At 40.4% G+C, this 21,286-nt stretch overlaps 1 protein-coding gene across 2 annotated transcripts in view; it reads right to left on the bottom strand.

Moving 5' to 3' along the window:
• LOC6043755 overlaps positions 1-21,286 on the bottom strand; it is a 44,480-nt gene that overhangs the window by 8,817 nt on the left and 14,377 nt on the right. Inside the window, exons 3-15 of one of the 2 annotated variants that reach the window (XM_038254474.1) lie at positions 20,225-20,301; positions 20,057-20,160; positions 17,980-19,998; positions 17,762-17,922; positions 17,499-17,701; positions 16,945-17,438; positions 16,630-16,880; positions 12,190-16,545; positions 11,964-12,129; positions 11,648-11,893; positions 10,509-11,579; positions 9,825-9,926; positions 54-418 (exon numbers count right to left, since the gene is read on the bottom strand). In XM_038254474.1, coding sequence (XP_038110402.1) covers positions 54-418; positions 9,825-9,926; positions 10,509-11,579; positions 11,648-11,893; positions 11,964-12,129; positions 12,190-16,545; positions 16,630-16,880; positions 16,945-17,438; positions 17,499-17,701; positions 17,762-17,922; positions 17,980-19,998; positions 20,057-20,160; positions 20,225-20,290 — 9,604 coding nt within the window. In that variant the 5' untranslated portion in view covers positions 20,291-20,301. The remainder of the gene's footprint in view (positions 1-53; positions 419-9,824; positions 9,927-10,508; positions 11,580-11,647; positions 11,894-11,963; positions 12,130-12,189; positions 16,546-16,629; positions 16,881-16,944; positions 17,439-17,498; positions 17,702-17,761; positions 17,923-17,979; positions 19,999-20,056; positions 20,161-20,224; positions 20,302-21,286) is intronic. The other variant, XM_038254475.1, reaches the window with a different exon arrangement.

The raw sequence follows: 21,286 nt of genomic DNA, 5'->3' as shown, positions 1-21,286 counted from the left end.
AATTAGAAAATAAATTCTTCAATTATCACCTCGTAACTTGAATTTGTTTCTACCTTTGCATTCAGCAGCCGATCTTGCTCCGATGATTGAAGTTACACCGGAACGACCCGCTATATTAGGACAACTCTTGCACTGCAACTGTCCGATTTCTGATTGATACGATCCCTTCGGGCAAGAAACACATGTCTTGCTTGTAGTATCGAAATATGTGCCGATGGCACATGGTACACAGTTTGGTTCCTGTACCACTTGCCCAACTGGACATGTAAACTCCGAAGTAAGTGCCAACGATGCAGGATCGGCGAACGTGTTCGGAAGAATCTCTTGCACGTCAAACTGATTATCCTCCAGAATTAGTTTTTCCAGCAAAGCACGAACAGTTGATCTTTCTCCATTTGATGAGTGCAAAACAGGATCGCTGAAGGTGCAAATTTGTATTTTAGAAACATGGTATTGAAATATGTGTAATACAATTATAAGCATTTCTGGTCTTTTTTTCAATTGGTCCTATAAACAAATGTAAAAGTACACACATACACAAACACATACATACATACATACATACATACATACATACGAAGTTATACCGAAAGGTGGTCCCGGGGGGACAAGGGCACGGCGTTCAAGAACTGGTTTAGTGGGTCGGGAAAACTCTTTTTTGTTTTCCCAACCCCACACTACCTGAGAAATGAATTCTCAGGTGTCTGGTAGCAGATTCCAACCTTGTAAAAAAAACAAGAAAAAAAACATACATACATACATACATACATACATACATACATACATACATACATACATACATACATACATACATACATACATACATACATACATACATACATAATACATACATACATATAAACATACATACAAACATACATACACGAAATCGTAAAAAGTTTCCTTGAACCCTCTTCGATTTGTGTGAAACTTTGTCCTAAGGAATAATTTCAACCATTATTTGAAATCTCGTGACGGAGCGGCTGTACGACCCCTTTACTTTTTGAACATTCAAAGGTTCCGTCATCGTGGGTGAATTGGGGGGACTACAGTCTGAATAGGGACAGCAGTGTTTAGAGCACTTAATGGTTTTAAATTTGGAAATGGATGTACACATTTTGTTGGGTTGACCCGAGCAGACGGAAATAACTTGGGAAGGTCAGTTTTTGATATTGTGAGAAGATCGAAATATGTTATTCGTGAGAAGATCGAAATATGATTCGGAGTTGTTAAAATAACAAAAATCAATAACAAAGTTCGAAGAATAACTTGAACTGTTATTATGCTGTTATTTTAATAACAAACCAATAACACAGAAGGAATCATGAAGGAATAACAAGATTTGTTATTTTGTGCGGAGAGGTGGAGCCCCGGGCAGAAAGTTGCATCTTGGAAAAATCTACCCATGTTCGTAAAAACACGAACAAGTCAAGTTCCCCTCAGGGTATGGTTAAGAGATATCCCGGGCAGAAAGTTGCATCTTGGAAAAATCTACCCATGTTCGTAAAAACACGAACAAGTCAAGTTCACCCCAGGGTATGGTTAAGAGATAACCGAACATGGCCACGAACATAAATTGTTCGAGGCGTATCTGAGAAAAAAATATGTTGAGTTTATTTGACCAACAATGCCACATCAAGTTGAGTTTATAGTAGCAAACTACTGAAATCTTCCAAAAATCATATCAAGTTCATAAAGTAGATTTTGATCCCAAAAATAATTTTATTGGTTTTTAATGCACCCCGCCACAATTCAGACCCCCCCCCCCCTTCTTCCTCTTCACAAATATGAGTAATATTGCAGGAATATACGCACTAACATCAAAACAAGATTTTTCAAAGTTGAAAAATTATTTTACTTTAAAAACTCATTAAAAAATTGTGGAGAAAGCGTTGAATTGTCAAAATGTCACAATAATTTTCCAAATCACGAAAAATCCAAAGTCTCTATTCCCATTTATTTAAATTAAAAATAAAAATTTATGAAAATATTCCTAAAATTGCATAAGTCCAAAAATCAGCAGCAGTTACCTACAGTGATGCACATTACATTTATGCCTAATTTGCTAATGATTATTTGGGATGAAATCTTATTTCAATGAATAACCAGGTAGCAGTTATTTAACAGCGCTCCTGAGTGCTTCTAGCAGATGCGGCCGAATGAAGCTAATGTATGTAGGGGAACAGCATCTAATTCCAGCGTGTCTCTAATGTTGGCAGGTCAGAACATTGACACTCAATTAAAGCTAATTAAAAGCGTTTTCAACTGAAATCGAATGATAAATAGCTCAATGAGAAGTGAGCAAGCAAATTTCTATCGAATGCTTGAAAAATTAGTTCTTTAAATAGTGAAAATCAGCAAATTGGATGGAGTTAGGAGCGAGTGCTGAACCTGCCAAACATACGAGAATTTCCCCTAATCTCAAAAACTAAAAACTTTAAAATTCGATATCTCTGGAACGAAAAATATTCCTTTCTGTCGATAAGTGATTCTTTCTACAGGTAGAAAAAATATTTAAATCTAAATTTTGATCACGGAAATGGATTCTACGTCCAATTTTCTTCAAAATTGAGTCTAAGACTGACCCTCTAAGATTTGTGGTTCCTGAGTTATCGTCGTTTAAAGATAGGGGTTTCGCTCAAAAATCGCCAAAAAGTCGAAAATAGAGGGGGTGGTCCGATTTGGATGAAATTTGGGATTTTTGCATGTCTTGATAGTCTCAACAGCTCTGCCAAATTTGAGCAGAATCGGAGATGTTAATTTTCTAATTTGCATTTCTTCTTGCACACTTCAGGTGGAATGACCATAAGGGTCACACAATGAAACACAATATGAAAATCGGTTAAATATGATCAATCTTTCAAACCATAAGGCAGATTTTGGGGTTTTTGGTGAATGGCACTATTTCACTACCGCACGTGGCAAAGGCTCTAGAACCCATGAGAATTATTTCATCTGCTACAGCCAGCTCTATATGTGTTCTCGTTTCAAATAAAAGAAGAAATAAAAGAAATAATTTGAGAAAGTGGGAAGAAATGAGGAATTAGGAAAAATATGAAAATAATCGAAAAATGAAAATTTTTCGAAAATTGTATTGTAAAAACTCTGTAGCATTTGCAAATAAATATTAAAAATTCAAATTTTACTTAATATGGTTCAATGACACTGAGATCAGGAAAAATAGCGCATTAAAATTATCCAATAAATATTCCTTAAACAAAAAATAGATTGTTCAAGGTATTGATTATCACAAAATCGTATAAAATTATAAAAATAATTCATCTCCCAGAACAACATGTAGCAGTTATTGATCAGCCCGCCTGTGTGATTCTAGCAGATGTGGCGAATGAAGCTGATGTAGGTTATCTCGAAAGCACAAAAGTTTAAAATTCGATATCTCTGGAACGAAACATATTCATTTCTGTCGATAAGCGATTCTTATGTAAAATTGGCAGGGGAATACGATGGTGAGGTCAAATTTAAAAAAATAAATAGGGCTGTTTTGAGTTACGGCTATTTCAAGTTTTCAATTGCGCAATACGGGTAGAAAACATATTTTAATCTAAATTTTGTTCACGGAAATGGATTCTACGTCCAATTTCCTTCAAAATTGAGTCCAAGACCGACCCTCTAAGATTTGTGGTTATCGTCGTTTGAAGATAGGGGTTTCGCTCAAAAATCGCCAAAAAGTCGATTTTTTGGGAGGGTACAAAAATGGAGGGGGTGCTCCGATTTGGATGAAATTTGGGATTCTTGCATGTTTTGATAGTCTCAACAGCTCTGCCAAATTTGAGCAGAATCGGAGATGGTAATTTTCAAATGCTGTTCCGCTTCAGATGGAATGACCCATATGTAGATAGCAGCAAATTTTGATAAAACGTAAATGTTCAAAATGGCATATCTCCGAAAACGCAAACAAACGCAGACTGGAAATTTCACTAGTGTTAGATTATGATCCAGTCTTTCAAGTGATCTTAGTTTCATGTTTAGCCACGGTTAGCAAAAAAAAAAAGTACTTGATTAACAAACACAAAATAAACATGCTCCCTCCGTGTACTCACGAGAGCAAGCAGCAGTCAAGTGCTCAATGCTCCATCGTTTTTTCGATTTTTTTCGCCGTTGTTTACCGTGATTAGCCGCGAGTTTGCTCCTGCAGCATGCCAAAGGCCGTGGCCGTGGCAGTTCGAGTGCGGCCTCGAAAAACCCGCGAAGTTCGTCTACCGGCCGTGTGCAAAAGGTAAACAAACCAACGCCGTGTCGACCGCCATCGCGCAGGGGAGCGTGAGTGCAGAAGGCATCGACAAAAAGTTACTACACCCCGGATATGTTCCAAGATCACCAGTGCGAACGCGTTCGGGTGCCTCCGGTGCACTATGGGCCATCTCCATACAAACAGGCGGCCAAATTTTTTTTTGCTTTTTAAATGTTTTTTCATACAAATTTGGGTAATTGTATGGTATTGAAATGATATACGTCGATTTTTATGACTTTTCATGTTTTTCAATAGTTGATTGTTTATAATAAATAGTCTTTTCATACATTTGCAAGTGCAACAGAATTGCATATATATTGTATTGCAAGTTTATATTATTAAATTATGGATAATCTAATACATCCCCACTTTAAGGACACAACCCCTCCATCCTCTTTCTTTCACCCCCCCCCCTCTCCTCCTTCCCTCCAACAAATTTTGTTAAGCGTGATAAAATCATTTCAAATCAAATATTTATTATTTACTGCTGTGTGTTTCTTTTTGTGAGTCCATGCCATATAACTTGAGACCCCCCCCCCACCCTTACGGGCATAAATTGCGAAAATTTTAATTGTTAATCTAATAACAGAAAAAATAATTTTATTCAAAATATTAATTATGAATTAAACGGAAAAATACAAACCATATTCTTAAAATTCATTTGATTATAGAGTTTGTGACAGCTTCAGGATATGTTAAAGGTACTTTTTATGATGTTTTGTACTAACCAACATAGAACTTAAATGTGGATCAGTTTCATGGATTGATCGCAGAAATTCATCATGCTAAGTCAACATTTTGATGAACACTTTTTTCGGTATCAAACTGAGATTCTCCAGTTTCGCTTGAGAAACTTCGGTACGAATACCTTATTTTGACTAAGGTACTCAATTTTAAATGTAGGCAACAGAAAATTCCAATAAAGTCATTTCGAACTTCTTGAAACCAGGTATTGATTTTTGAAGCGACGATGCCCACGAAGTAGGTAGCAAAGCAAGTGAAATAAACGGGCGCATATGTAGATTGCAGCAAATTTTGATAAAACGTAAATGTTCAAAATGGCATATCTCCGAAAACGCAAAAATCGCAGGCTGGAAATTTCAGCAATGTTAGATTATAATCCAATCTTTCAAGTGATCTTAGTTTCATGTTTAGCATCGGTTAGCAAAAAAGTACTCGATTAACAAACACAAAAAATATGATTTGTCAAAAAATGCTCCAGTTATTCGATGAAAACTTCAGTTTTTGGTTTGGAAACAACATTTTATCTATTAATAGTTTCAAAGCATATCTCATTACCTTTCCAACGATGTATATTTGTCCTAATAAAACATTTAAAATGGCTGAGCTATGTTAAAATTAAACAATCAGCCTTTTTTACGAAAAATAAAGTCTAGTTTTTTACTCCATTTTTTGACTTTCAGCTTGCGTATCTCCGTAATGAACAAACTTAGAGCTTTGAAAATTTGGATTTTTCTTAGTTAGAATGTTTACATTCGAGAAAAAAATACCAAAAAATATTTGGAGAAGGTCACTTTTTTGAAACTTGGCCACCCAATGTACCATAGTGCGGTGCCACGACCAGTGGCACATCAACATCCGCCAACATCCCCATCAGGAACGAGTTCCAGATGCTGAGTGACGACGAAGAAAACAACAACAACAACGACGGTAGCAGCACTACCGACGACGACGACGACGATGGTAGTGCACGGAAAAAAGGGCCGACGTCAAAAAAGAACAATTCTCCAACGGAACGAAGACCACCTCCAATTTTTGTTTTGGACACGTTGGCGGACGATGTTGACGAGTTGCTGGAAGGCCTCGGATATTGTCTGAAAATCGGTAAGTCGGCAGTGCAAGTGATCACACTAAAAAGAAAAGATTTCGACCTGGTGCTTGAAGAACTGAAGCGTAGCAACTTCAACTTCTACACACACGACCCAGAGAAGCCCCCTGTTAAGGTCGTCTTGCAGGGTTACCAAGACCGTCCGATCGCCGACCTGAAGCGACACCTCTCGAACGCCGGAATAAAACCACGAGAGATAAAAGTGCTCTCGCGAAAGACAACAGTCACGGGTACGCATACCCTGTACCTGTTGTACTTCGACCGCGGCACCGTCAAGATCCAAGATCTGCGGCGTACTAAGACGTTGGACGGTTTTTGGGTAAACTGGCGGTTTTACACCAAGAATCCGACGGACGTAGCGCAATGCCACCGTTGCCAGAAATTCGGCCACGGCTCGCGGAACTGCAACCTCCGGCCCCGCTGCGTGAAGTGCGGTGAGTCACACCTCTCGGAGGCGTGCTCACTGCCACGAAAGGCGGACTTGAGGGACAAGGCAGAACAAACCAAGCCGTGCGTAAAGTGCGCGAACTGTGACGGCAACCATACCGGCAATTACCGCGGATGCATCGCGCGCAAATCTTACCTCGAGGAGCAGGAAAAGAGGAAGAAGAAAGCGTACGGTTCCAGCGGACAACCCAGCGATCCCTCCTGGATGGGGGCGTTCGTTTGCCAGCGTGGTCGCTGCCGGTAGCGGCGATGCGGCCCAACAAGAGTCACCGGGGAAGATCTCTTTACCCTGCCGGAGTTCTTTGCTCTCGCGGGGGAGATGATGACGCGGTTTCGGAGCTGCCGTAACAAGGCGGAGCAATTTCTGGCCCTCGGGGAGCTGATGATCAAGCACATCTATAAATGATTATTTTTGTCTGTGATCTGCCGATTTTGCGTTGAAACAAGCCTTGATTTTCTCAATTCTACAAAAATCTTTTGTTGTTTTGAAAAAATGATTTGACGTTTAGCGTTGATTCAACAAAAATCTTGATTTGCAAATCAACAAAACGTTTTGTTGATTCAAATATATCTTTCTGCGTGCGAAAGGTGGAAGCAGCACTTCGACAAGCACCTGAACGGCCCAGAGGCGGAGTACCAGGGCAATGGGGGAAACGACGTCAGCGATATGGTGGATGGCGAGGACGAGCCAGCACCCACGATGAGAGAAGTTAAGGATGCCATCAAGAAGCTGAAAAACAACAAAGCAGCGGATAAGGATGGTATCGGTGCGGAACTCATCAAGATGGGGCCGGACAAGCTGACGGCCTATCTACACCGGCTGATAGTCAAGATCTGGGACACAGAATAGCTAACGGAGGAGTGGAATCAACGCGACCTACAAAGTGCTGTCTCAGATCATCTTCTGTCGTCTGTCGGAGCGAGCATAGGATTTCGTTGGGACGTACCAAGCCGGTTTCGTGGAGGAGAAATCGACGACGGACTAAATCTTTTTGCTACGCCAAATCCTCCAAAGGTGTCGCGAGTACCAGATCCCGACGCACCACCTGTTCATCGATTTCAAAGCAGCTTACGACTCGGTCGATCGCGAAGAGCTATGGAAGATCATGTACGAGAACGGCTTTCCCGGGAAGCAGATCAGACTGGTGAAATCAAAGATGGACTGTGCTCGGTGCAGCGTGAAAATTTCGGATTTTGTTCATGATGGGGGTGGGGGAGGGGGGCGCGGGAGTGTTAGATTTCCTAAGAAGTGTCCACGTGGTTTATGAATGGTCCCTAGCCTTTTCTCGTTGATGTGAGGAAGACAAAAACTGGTCTTTTCGAATTTTCAAAAATAAAAGGGGTCGTACCGCCGCTCCATCATGAGTTATCGAAAAATAGAGATCGGATTCGTGACAAACATCATCCCTTAGGATAAAGTTTTACGCAAATTTGAGAGGGGTCAGTGTAACTGCTGAGTGAGTTGGCGGAGAATTACCCACTTTTCAAATCTGCAATAACGTAGAAGGGTATTTTTTGATTTATCACCTAAAATTTTGTGTTTTTGCCTTCCTCACTTTTTTTTGTAAAAAATGTATGACTTATTCTCCGGGCGGACCAGTAGAGGGAAATTTTAAAACTTTATTTAATGGAAAAATAGTTATTGTGTTAAGATTCTACATAGATTCAGGATTTTTAAACCAACTTTTACAAACTTAAAAAAATGTATAAACTCTACCTTTGACTAAAGTGAATATTACCTTCAATAAACCGAACCAACGTGATTTCAAGCACCTCAATCAGCAAAATAGTACTTCAAAACCACCTCCGGATATCCGAAATATCTCCGGTTGTCAGGAACCATTTTTTCAAAACTGATCATATCCTGAAAATAGGATAATTTTCCCGTCGAATGCAACTGAGTAGATCGAAGTTGGTCTATTTTTCGCTAAGATACAGTATTGAGAATATCCATGACACTACAACGCAAGGAAAAACATCCTTTTTAGAAAAGTCTGCGTTGTAACGTCACTGTAAATGTTCAATGTAAAACGGTTTACTTTTTTCAAAAACCAATGACGGTATTCGATTCAGCAGCCAATTTTATGTTTAAGAAAACACGAAATAGTCTAGTTTATGTTTATGAATAGAGCAGAATAACAGGCTTTTCAAACAAATATTGAAAAGCTAAATGCTCCACTGTTGTAACGTCGTCTTAAACCCAAAGTCGATTCTTTGGCAAATTTAACGTAATTTCGGAATCTGTTAAAATATTAAGATGTTTTCTTTTAAATTTCTGATCTATAACCAAAAAACCGGAAAAAGAAAAGTCAAGCCGTTGTAAATTTACGGCAGAATGTGTCATGTGGGGTTTTATTGTAACATCACGAGTTATCGCGCTTCTTAACAAAAAGTTTTGAAAGAGTTACTTTTTGCATTTCTCTTTGTTTCGTTTTTCGTGTCTGTTGCGTTGCGGCTGACCTTGAACGGTAATGATCGATCGGGGACAATCTACATTTTAAAACCTATTTGCCGTTTCAATGCCAATCGGCTGTCCAATTCTACATGGGAGTCCCTTCGACACCAAATTTCCAAACTACACCATTTAGGCGGCAAAGAATTGTAAAACACGACTTTTTCGAATGTTCAATACTGAAAGTGATCAGAGACCAAAATTACCCCTTAAAACAGTGTCTTACGCAAATCAAAGAGGGATCGGATAAATTGCTGTGTGAGTTGGCGGAGAATGACCTGTTTATCTGGAGTTTTTTTTTTTTAAAAGGTCCAATAAACCAAATTTCCAGTTTTTGCTTTTTGGGTGTTTTTAAAACCGCCTTGAGACAGGGGTATTTAAAAACACCCAAAAAGCAAAAACTGAAAATTTGGTTTATAGGACCTTTTCAAAAAAAAACTCCAGTTATATTCTTTTAATAAAAATGCCATCGTAAACTGTTTAAATTTTGCCTTTGCTTGAAAAAAAACTATTGAATGTTGGGGCGAATCGGAACATAGGTTTGTGACAGCTGTTGTAGTCAAGTTTTTGGACAATATTTGGATATTTTTAATTGGTTTAAGTTAGAACAGATACAAAACATACATCGATTTCCAAATTAGAAACTTAAACCACCGTCCATATTTATACTGTAGTCCCGATCTGCCCCAGTTAACGGCATACTTAAAATAATTTGACTTTACTTTAAAAAAAGCCAGCCAGCTCAAAATAAATTTTAAAATTTTCAGACTAATAGGAAGTAACAGTTTGCCAAGCAGTTAATCATACTTTAAATTTAAACATACTTCACTGTCGGGAATGTTATTTCCAACGTGTAGGTGTCACCACTCTGTTCTCGGCTTTGGCGTGCACTGTTGCTGGTGTTTGCCTGGATGCCATCTTCAACACTACACAGTAAAAATCACAAAGCACAGAAAACATTTATTGGTTAATTACTACCTATTCAGGTTTGAAACATTTAATGTCGATTGTGCAATGAAAGATAATTTTTAAAAAGCAGCATAAGCGCTATTATAAAACGACAATAGAATTCTACTTCAACAAAAAAAAGGATTTTTTCAGATTTCCAAATTACTGATTTAACTTTGTTTGTTCACATGCCCATACAACGTGTGTTATAGTACAGAGATTAGTTTTATCACCGGCACCCAGGGTCTAAATGTTTGTGGGAGAGGTAAGTCATTTGAGTAACATAAAAAAATGCACAATAGTGTTATTTTGTATTCTCTTATACTTTTTTACAACTGTAGTTGTTTAACAAAAATGTAAATTATTTTGTTAAAAAGCTTTTTGTTATAGTGGCAGAGAAATTATAGAAAAATTGTTAACAATCGTAAAAGCCGTCAATTTATTTCTACCCTCTAATTCTACACAATTCCATGAAATGCATGAAGCTTCATTATGTTTTATTGCAATTATAAGAGTCTTTGAACATGAAAGTGATGATTAGTAACAAAGCGAAGGCTTACCCTTTAATCGGTATCGTAGCATCGATGACATATGTGCTGGAATCTTGTTTCGTAAATGGTTTTACAGCTTGTCTTTTTACAATATTACTCGAATGGCTGTAGCGGTCACACTTGACGTTGATTTGAAGTTCCTTACACTCACGCGATCCTTCCGTTGAGTATGAACAGAAGTTCCAGTCTCTATTCAAAGAGTTGACCGCATTCTTAACTTTTTGGCGTAAAACACCTTGTCCTGCTTCATTGCACAGTACGTCGGATGGGAACAGCATTTGGATTCTGAATACTTTTTGTGCTGGTCTTGCCGGCGCACATGACGGATACACGAGTGGCGTCAAAGGATCTTCAGTGGGTCGCCAAAAACCTTCTGCTCCACAAGTGTAAAACTCAGGAATCACGCTTGAGAATTGCATACCCGCATTGCAGGCTATTGTACACACCTTAAACTGGCCGCCAGCTCCCCAATCCTTACAGTTTTGTGATCCACCAATTGGATCTGCCAGTGGTGGACAGAAATCGGAAAGCAATGTTACTTTAAAGCTGCAACTGGCAGTGTTACCTGCAGCATCAAACGCAAGATACGTTATGTCGTATCCACCCCAAAGGAAGCTTTGACCCGATCGTCTTCCATTACGTTCGATCACCTTTGTAATTCCAACATTATCACTGAATTGTGGCTCATCCCAGTTAACGATTGATGATCCGTTCTTGGCGATAATCCAAAGATCGTCAGGACAACGTTCGACCTTTGGTGGCTCTTTGTCATTTTCAAGCTGTTTGCATTGGGATCCAGCATATCCTGATTTGCACACTTTCTTGCCGCAAGATGAAGGAACGGATCTTTCGACTCCTCCAATGCTATCCTCATATCCAGCCCAGTTTAATATAAGATTCCTGTACAGCACCGGTTCACTGCGACACTCTCGAACTTGTTTTTGAATCTCTGATGTGACATCCAAAGCTCTGCTCCAGATTTGAACCTTTGTGATTTTACCTTGGAAGCCTGCCTCATTGAATGCAACGTTGTTCGTTTCGTTCGAAGCTACCGCTGGACGACCCAGTACAGCCCACACACTGTAATTAGAAGAAGATGTAAAATAATCCTTACTTCAACGATCGTTTTGATTTCTGGGAAAACTTACTGTGCCGGAAGTGAACGTCCAGTGCCATATTCAGCTCGGCTGGCTATAAGCCCCTCTGTTATCAGTTGAAGCTGTCCAGTTTTACCGTCCCATACGATTGCTACATGATGCCACTGACCGTCATTGATGGTAGCGTATTCTCTGAATCCGAGGAATGCATCTTGCTGGTCTGGGAATAATGACACCTGAACGCCACTCGAGTGAGCTTGTAAGATCACCCGTCTGTCATTCGTCGAGTGAGCCGAACTGTAACAAATAATTATATCAGTAATGTACAACTCAGTTACGTTGAGTTTTTATTCTTAAGGGTGCTTACTCCACAGCGTAGATGGTAGCAAATATCCCTGTGTCATCCTTTTGTGCAAACTGCACCCAAAGTGCCAGTGTGAAACTGTCTGGTGCTCCGGTGTAGAACGGCAAAACTTGGGCAGCAGAGGAACGTGTCGGATCACTAAAGTACAGATCATAGTCTACTTGAATTGCTGTAAAAGAATGGTAATAATTAAAGCCTCATTCCAGTTTTTTTACCTGAGAAATCTTACTTTTACGACAGTCATCACCAGTCAAATTGAAGGGACATTGGCAGAAGAATCCTTGATTGAGATCGATACACGTTGCCCCAGGAGGGCAAGAGTTATCTTTACAATCGACAATGTCTTGATCGCATTTTTCACCAGTGTATCCTGGTGCGCAAATACATTTGAAACCACTTCCATCGTCGATGCATTGTGCTCCATTTTTGCAGATGTTATCATCGCAAGCATCATATTCGTACTGGCAACCAATACCGATATAGTCAGAAGAACATGAGCAATTCAGTCCAGATCCGTAATCTTTGCATTGACCACCGTTCATGCATGGTTCACCAATGCATCTGTCTGGAGCGGTTTCACACTGTTTGCCATCTGTTCCACTTGGACAAACACAGAAGTAATCCTCGAACAAATCTATGCACCTGGCATCGTTCTTACATGGATGTGCTGGTTCACAGGTTTCAATCAAGTGTTCGCACTGGTACCCGCTCCAGCCAGGAGCACACTTACATTCATAAGCCCCAATGCGATCCTGGCATGATCCTCCGTTCAGACATGGAGCAGATGCACAATCATCAATGTCAGTTTCACACAGTTCTCCGGTGTACCCATCTCTACATGCGCAATCAAATGAGTTATCCTTATCGAGGCATTTATCTGTACCCGATGGATTGCAAGGATCGCTCAAGCACTCGTCTATCTCTGTTTCACATTGCAATCCCACGTATCCTGGCCTGCACTTGCATTGGAAACCATCGAGTTGGTCAACACATGATGCACCATTTTGGCATGGATTGCTTGCACAATCATCAATAAAGTGTTGGCAGTTTTTACCTGTGTATCCAGCTTCACAATTACACTGGTAACCATCAATCATATCTATGCAGTTTCCATTATTTTCACATGGATCACTAGCGCAGTCATTAATATTGATATTGCAAGATTCTCCTCCCCAACCTGGTTGACAAACACATTCGTGATAGAAGAATCTATCGATACACATTCCATGATTGCACGGTTCTGGTAGGCACAAGTCAATCTTGTCTTGGCATCGTTTTCCTGTAAATCCGTTAGGACAGGCGCAGCTAAAATCGTTCACTAAATCAGTGCAATTGGCTCCCAACAGACATGGATTTTCCGCACAGTCATCGGTGTTGATCTCGCACAGTTGGCCATCCCATCCAGCAAGACATTCACATTTGAATCGTCCTTGTTGGAGTGCTACACAGCTTGCATCATTTTTGCAAGGATTTCCGCTTGACGTGCATGGATCAATGGTTACGTCGCATTCCTCACCGGTATATCCACTACGGCATAGGCATGTATAATTATTGAATCCAGGTTCATCCTTACACATGGCTCGAGAGGGACATGTGTCATTCCCACAGTCACTTTTTTCTTCTTGACAATTGATTCCAGAATATCCGGGAGCGCACATACATTTATATCCTTGAGGATAGTCCTTACACGTACCTCCGTTGTAACAGGGCTGGGAAGCGCACTCGTCAATGTCAATCTCACATCGTCGTCCCGAGAATCCAGCTGGACAGAAACATTGAACTTCGTGACCCATTGGCACACACAGTCCTCCGTGCTGGCAAGAATTTTCGTTGCACATAACCGGTTTGCATTCCTCCTGTCTGGTTGCTCCTGAACCGTCGGTTTTCATGCCAGTCGGGCATTCATTACATGTTAGCATTCCTTCTATGTTCTGATAAAAGTTCTTGGGGCATGGTGAACAAGGAGCGAGCCCTGTTGGTGAATATTGTCCTGGAGGACACTTGATTCGGCATTGATCACTAGATTGGGCAGCTGGTTTGAAGGTGAACGTATTAGTTGGGCAGGCTTGGCAGTCTTTGAAACCACCCGTTGGGGGTTCACTTGAGAAGGAATTGATAGGACATTCCAAACAAGGCACAAGTCCAGTTGGTGAATATGTACCATAACCACAAACTGGAACACATGCATTAAGAGATTTTGATCCATCTTCTCTTGTATAAGTTCCGGCTGGACATTTGAGGCATGATTCCTGACGATCTCTATTCTGATAGTAGCCTTTAGGGCACGGAGTGCAGACCTGTTGATTTTCACCGGCGTACGTTCCGGCAGGGCAATGCAAACAACGTGGTACCTCGTTAGTATCCATATTAAGCACTTCTCCAGCAGAACAGGTGAAACCACGTGCGATAGAACTCTTCAATGCTCTTAACGGAGGACATTGATTTCCAATAGCAGACACATTGGAAATTGGCTCAATTACTGCACTTGCATATGGTACGCTCAAGTCGAAAATAAGATGCAAAGTTGACCCGCACAGGTCGTACAGTTGAGGCTGCTTGATTGCAGGTAAAATCGACAGAATGAAATCAATCTGGATCATGTTTTCTTCCAGAAGCTTAGGAACTGACTTCAAAAATGATACATTCATGTTAACATTGACAGCTGAGCATCGCTGAGACAATATGTTGTTCAAATTCGGATAGTATTGGCTAAGCAGCTCCTGATATTGTGATAGACAAGATTTGGATACGGCTCCGTTTGCTCTATAGATTGTCGTCGCAGTAACGTGATAGTCGGCTTGTTGAGTATTCTCGGATACACAGTCAGGTACTACAGATGATGGTTTCCACAATCGTTTGGTTTCGCAAGAAAATTTCTTTACAGAATCTGCATCGGTAAATCTAAAACCAGGTTTACATGTGGCGATACATTCGATGCCTTTGTCATTCGATCGACAGTTGATGTTTCCATTGTTTGGAGGTTGCAGATCCCAATCGACGCATTGCGTTGCTTGCACGGACACTTGGAAGTTACACATCGCTTTGTTGTTAAATTTATCGGTTGCAATAACAGTGACATTCTCAAATGCTCCTATAGGTATTGAGGCACTCTCTGGAATGTACTCAATGGTTACGTCGCCAGAATTATCCGATACCTTGAGGCGTTTTCTCGTTTCGTTGAAGTTAACCAAGTAGCTGTCTTGTTTGTCTACCAGTTCAATGACAAAACTTTGAGGACAGCTGAGCGAAGGTGGCGTAATGTCGGGAACCGTTATATTTATTTCACAGATGGCAACATTTCCATCATAATCAAACGCAATGTATTTTACAATGGTATCTTGGAACACAAACGATGGAGTTTTGAAGCTTGGAGACTTTACTTCCAACCTGGCAATCGATCCCGAATTATCAATGGCGACAGGTTCTGTGAAATTCACTGGAAGTATTGCACCATTTTGATCACGTTTCACTATTATTGGCTGTTGTGGGCAATTTTGGAAAACTGGTGGTTCATTGTCAACGCATGGAGAATAACCGTAATCATAGCCCAGTAATGGATCTGCAGCTGGTTCGTCACATCCCATTAGCTCAAATTTAAGACAGGCATTATCCATGTAGCTTACTATTCCAAGAATCACAAATCTAGCTTGCACAAATTTGGGCAATGTGATCATTGCTAGCTCACCGTAATTTCCGGGATCTCTCATAGTCAGGTTAAAATTAGGGAAATACACCACGTAGTTTTCAGTTTCTGATTGTTTATAGAAGAATCTGATTTCTGTTGGTCTTCCAACGATATCGTTTGTAACAACCCCCTTGACAAGAATGGCTTTAATGCGGTGAACTTTCAATAAATCGACGCTAACATATGTGAAGGCTTCCTGTTTTCCACACCAACCGGTAACGGAATTCAATCTTATATTTTTGGCTTCGTAATTTGGTCGCTCGGATGTGGCATTAATAGCGCTGTCAGGAATTCTTCCTGATGACAATCCTAATGGTTTGATCACACCACATTCAGGTTCTCGGATGCATGTAATTGGTCTTGGATTGATTAGAATGTAGCCTGGACGAGAGCACCCAAACAGAACTTCCGATCCTTGTTCGTAACTCTTAGTAACTTGATAACCGTCGTTAGGCCGGCCAGGATCTTCACACACTGGTCCTTCACAACGCAGGTCTCCGAAATCCCAAATACCATTTTCGGTACAGCGCACCACATTGTCATGTTTAGCACTTTGTCCCGCCAATTTAAAAGTATTTTGACACCCGAAGAAAAACGAGCTTTGGAATCTAGTATCGCTACGCTGCCCATATTCTGCGCCAGGAGTCGGCATTGGATCTCCACAGTCTACGCGCGGACACGATGGAACGGACCCGGATAACCAGTAGTCTGGATAGCCGGGCTTTGGATCGTACACGCACTGTCTAAAGCCAGATGTTATCGACTTGCGCAGGATGCGTCCAGGTGCATTACATGTGAGTGTAACATTTTCTCTGAACGGAACCAGCACGCTGTTTTGGTCTTGCCGGAGTACCACTAGCCCTTCGTTTTTCTCATCAGGTAGTGAAACACATTTAGCGTCTGAAATTTAAAAAAAATGTTCAGAAACCCAAATTTTTGTACCGAAGTGTTTTATTTTTTTCAATTCAATAATAAAATACTCACAAATACAGCTCGGTACCGTCGCATTCCATACTCCTGTAGACATACACAGTAACGATGTACTACCAGAAATCACATAGCCAAAATTACACTGAAATTGAATAACTTCACCAAAGTGGTGCTCTGTGTTTTCAGTCAAAATTTGACCATTTTCTGGAGAGGCCAACGGTGGACACATCATTGGAACACATGTCTTATTCCGTTGGTAAACATCGCCATCCCGCTCTCCCGTCTCATTCGCATCAATGAAAAATCTATAGGAAAAAGTAACATAAATTGTAAACGTTGAATTTATTGCATTTTATATTTTCAGCTTACCCGGCTGTTCCGTTGTTCGTAAACAATTCATAACCAGTGTTACATCCGCATGAGTAGGATCCCGGGGAGTTGATACACTTCTGTCGACATCCGCCGTTTTGAACAGCACATTCGTTAATATCAACGCAATCGATTCTCGTGCATCCCATCACCTCAAGTTTCAGACAAGGTGCCACAGCAAAATCTTGAATTCTAAACCTTACATAACGAGCTTCGATTGGAATCGGCAAATTTAGAATTGATAAAGTGGGCTCTAAGATTCTAAATTCCACAGCCGTTCCATCAGGATTAGCATATTCTTTGAACACATCAGTCATATTGTTAGTGTACTGGATCCTGATAGCAGTTGTGAATGCAAGGGAGCCATCGTATCTCTGCACTGACATGGTACGAAATCCTTTTATTATTGTTGGTGCTTTAAAATCAATCAACACCCAGTTCGATCCAGGGTCAACCGAGCTGCCACACCATCCCGCAGAATTCAGCCTCAACATCTGCAAATAAAGTTTTTTTTAAAGTCTAAAACCCTTTTTGTGTTCATTGATTGTTACTACCGCTTTGTTGTAGCCTTCCTCCGTGGCAGATACCATAATACTTTTATCTAATATTCCACTGGTAGCTAAACCTAAATCTCCAACCGGTCGACAGTCCGTCGATGGTGTAAAACCTCCCTTACACTGGCAGTAAAATGATCCCGGAGTATTGACGCACTCGGTGGAAGCCGAATCACATGGTGATGCTAAGCACTCGTTTATATCTGGGGATGTAATTTTTTTTAGTAAATATGAAAAAACTCATTAATTTAAATCAGTTTTACCTTCACAAGCTGGAAGCGAATCGAACTGTTGTTCATCATTGCACTTAATTATGTTTGAACCGATTTGTTTGAATCCCTTGTAACATTGGACACGAGCTTCATCTCCGAAATAATACTGGCGGGTTTGATCAACGATGAAACCATTTTCGATTTCCGGGAAACTAGAAAAAAAAAATTGCATCATAGTGTTTTATATGAAATAATTGAATACAAATTACTTGTAACATCGTTTACGGTGACAGGTCGGTATAGAACTACTCCACGTGCCATTTGACATGCAAATCAGGACAGGCTGACCATTCCGCTGATAGCCTGGTTCACATTCGTATCCCACGATCGTACCGTAGCTTCTTCCTCCACCGTTGAAAATGGTAACGTTTGCGTGTGCTACTTCCGGCAAGATAGGGCATTGTGAGGCCAGACAAGATGGTTGCCGCTCCCATTTTCCGTCAGCTAGACAAGAAATTTTTTCAATGGCATTCGATGACGAAAATGCAAATCCAGCGTAGCATTGGTACATGGCAACACCGCGATACGTTACATTCGTTGAACCGATCGAGAAACCGTTGTCGATTTGTGGAACCGGGCCACAGTAAACCTCTTGACATTTGGGAATGTAATCCACACTCCAAGTTCCACCGTTCTGGCACGTGGTTACGATTTTGTTCTTTCCGGTAGCGAACTCTTGCCCAGTGGGGCATACAAACGAAATCGTTGTTCTAAATGCGGTATCACGACTTGACGCCACGGCTCCAATACCCGGTTTCAGCTTTGGACAATCTGCCGAAAATTCTGCCAGCCAACCTTTATCATTGTGCAATGCGTCGGTATTAAACTTAACCAAAATGCTGCCTGAGGAAGCTGTCAAAATGATTTTGGGAACACTGTTTCCTGTAAATCCATCACCAGGATGAAGCCTCAATCCAGATGTTGATGATCCATCGTAAATTTGTACTTTATCGCTGTTGTGAACGTTGAATCGTTCAAATCGCATTGAAAGCGGTCCTCCGTTCGGATTTTTTATTCTATAGAAACACTCTTGGTTGTTTGGGTAGTTAGATAAATCATAAGCCGGAGAACTCACTGTTCCATTCAGGGCAGTAATGGTGGCGCCACAGCCTTGCGTGTATTTGATCCGGAATCCTCTCTTGGACTCACCCAATGCCGTTTTGAAATAAATGTACAGTTTATTTCCAGTTGAAATAATCACCTTGTTGTGGTCATTTACAGCACTGCCAGTCAAACGTGCTGCAGGTTTACTGTGTGCATTTTCTCCGTCTCGAATCAATATGAAATCTCTCTCATCGTTGAGATCCAAATCCAGAACTTCCAGTGAGATGACGCGGCCATTTTGTCCCTTGATAATATAAAGACATTCCAGTCCACCTGGGTATCCTTTCGGGAAACCGGGGCTGTTTAAAATTTGACCTTGCGTGGTAGCTTGCAGGGTTCCACCACACGTCTGAGGCTCGGTTTTCCAGGTGGCTCGGAATCCTTTACGCTCGACGCTGCCATCAGATGTAAACTTTATAATCATAAAATTAGATGCAGTTATAAATGGCATACTGGCTAAATCGCTCTTTCCCGAAATAGTGGCCAATGAAACAGACTTGTCCTCGGTTCGACCACCTACAAGAATTTGAACAATGTCAAAGTTTTTCTCAGTGTCGAACTCCTGAAACTGTAAAATAATGTTCGTTCCCTGAGGACCCTCTAGTGTCCATTTGCAATTCGCCAATGCAGGATATTTTTGTGGAAAACTGGGAGATTCTATGACATCACCTCCCGACTGCATATGAAAATGGCATGCGTTAGGACAATCTAGCTCGTCGCTGCCATCTCCGCAATCGTCGTTCCCATCGCACTTGAACGCTTGGTTAACACAAGCCCCATTTGAACAGCGAACCGTATTTTGAGGACATGCCTGTCTTTTACACATAAATGGCAAAAGATTTTCGCAGGTTTCAAGTACCCACGACTGTGTGTTATTAACATTGGAAGCTGCTACACATTCTCCTTCAGCAGGATTTGGTTGGTTCAGAGCCCAAAAACCAGAATATTGTGATACTAAACCTCCTGCAGTTGACTCAAGTGTGTTGGTCCTTAAATCATCAAGTGATGCCAAGCCCAGCCAATACATATTAGCTGTTCTACCTCTCGATTCTCCAAAAACAGCAATATCTCGCGTTACTTCATTTTCTTCGAATGACTCAATTGTTGCAAGCTCAGCTCCATACCTGAAAGCATGATTGATTAGTTTCAGACTATCCAGTAGAATATCCAGGAACTTTATACCTTTTACACAGCTCTGCTGATTTTTCCCATGAATGTTTGACGCTGAAATATTTGTAACAATCTAACCCTCTCATTTCCCATCCCGATGCGCACGATAGTGGGTCCTAAAAGTTTTATTTAGATTTTATAAGCAAATAAGTTTTTTTTTATAGAATAACAGCGTATTACCTCCGCCACTGTCACCGTAACTATTGTTGCCAACAACACTATCCTAAGTACCGCCTGGCAAGCCATTCTGATAAAGTCTGAGAAAGAAGAAAATTAATTTTATACGACTATTATCATCTCTTGATCTGACTTCCACTTCGAGATAAGCTGGGACTGCTAATAAATGGAATACTTTATGATTTCGTAATTTATATACACTTTTTCACTATGAACAAGCACTATCATAATTAATTAAGGTGAATTGTGTCATTGTGTCATGTGTAAATATGTCTTGTCACATAGACGCAAATAAAGTGTCCGTAAACCGTTAGCTCATATATGGTAAACGGAAAACTGATTCGCCGATTTTTATTCAATTCTTGGGAATGCATTCTTGGGTGGTTCAAATTTGAATTTTAGCATTCCACTATGAGCTCGATTGGACGAAAACTCTAGTAGCCCAACCCAAATACTTTTTTGCAATTCCGTCGTGAAACTACTTACTTTTCCTGTCATGCTTGAACGACGAAATAGCCTACTTTTCTGTACCAAAAATAGCAATATCGAATAGCTACACATTTCAAAATAAATGCTGAAAAGTTCTACTTTTCAGCACTGAAATGGGTGCTGAAAAGTTGAACTTTTCAGCACTTGTTTCGAAAAGTAACACTTTTCAACATTTTTTTGATTTAAACGATTTATTGACAAAATATATGAAAATTAGACTTAAAATTTCACTCAATGGGTGTTTTTCGAAATTGCAAAAAATGTTTTATGGAACTCGTTGCAAAACTTGATTTTTTCAGCACTCTTCGTATTTATCCAACTCGGTGAACCTCGTTGGATAAATGTACGACTCGTGCTGAAAAAATCCTCTTTTTGCAACTTGTTGCATAAACTACTATTTCCGTACCGGTACCGTAAACAGGGGTGACTTTGATAGGATTTCAATTTGTTTTTGGAATATTTTCCAACAGGTAAGGTTTTTCTCAAGATTATTATTTTTAAAACATGTACAGGGGTAGGCCATATAAAAATAATGCACTTTTTTTCAATAGTGTTTAGAAAACAATTTTTTTGTTA

The sequence above is a fragment of the Culex quinquefasciatus genome, chromosome 2 (genome assembly GCF_015732765.1).
Source record: "Culex quinquefasciatus strain JHB chromosome 2, VPISU_Cqui_1.0_pri_paternal, whole genome shotgun sequence".
Taxonomy (NCBI): domain Eukaryota; kingdom Metazoa; phylum Arthropoda; class Insecta; order Diptera; family Culicidae; genus Culex; species Culex quinquefasciatus.
The sequence above is the reverse complement of the archived record's forward strand: the minus strand, read 5'-3'. Positions and strand labels throughout refer to the sequence as shown.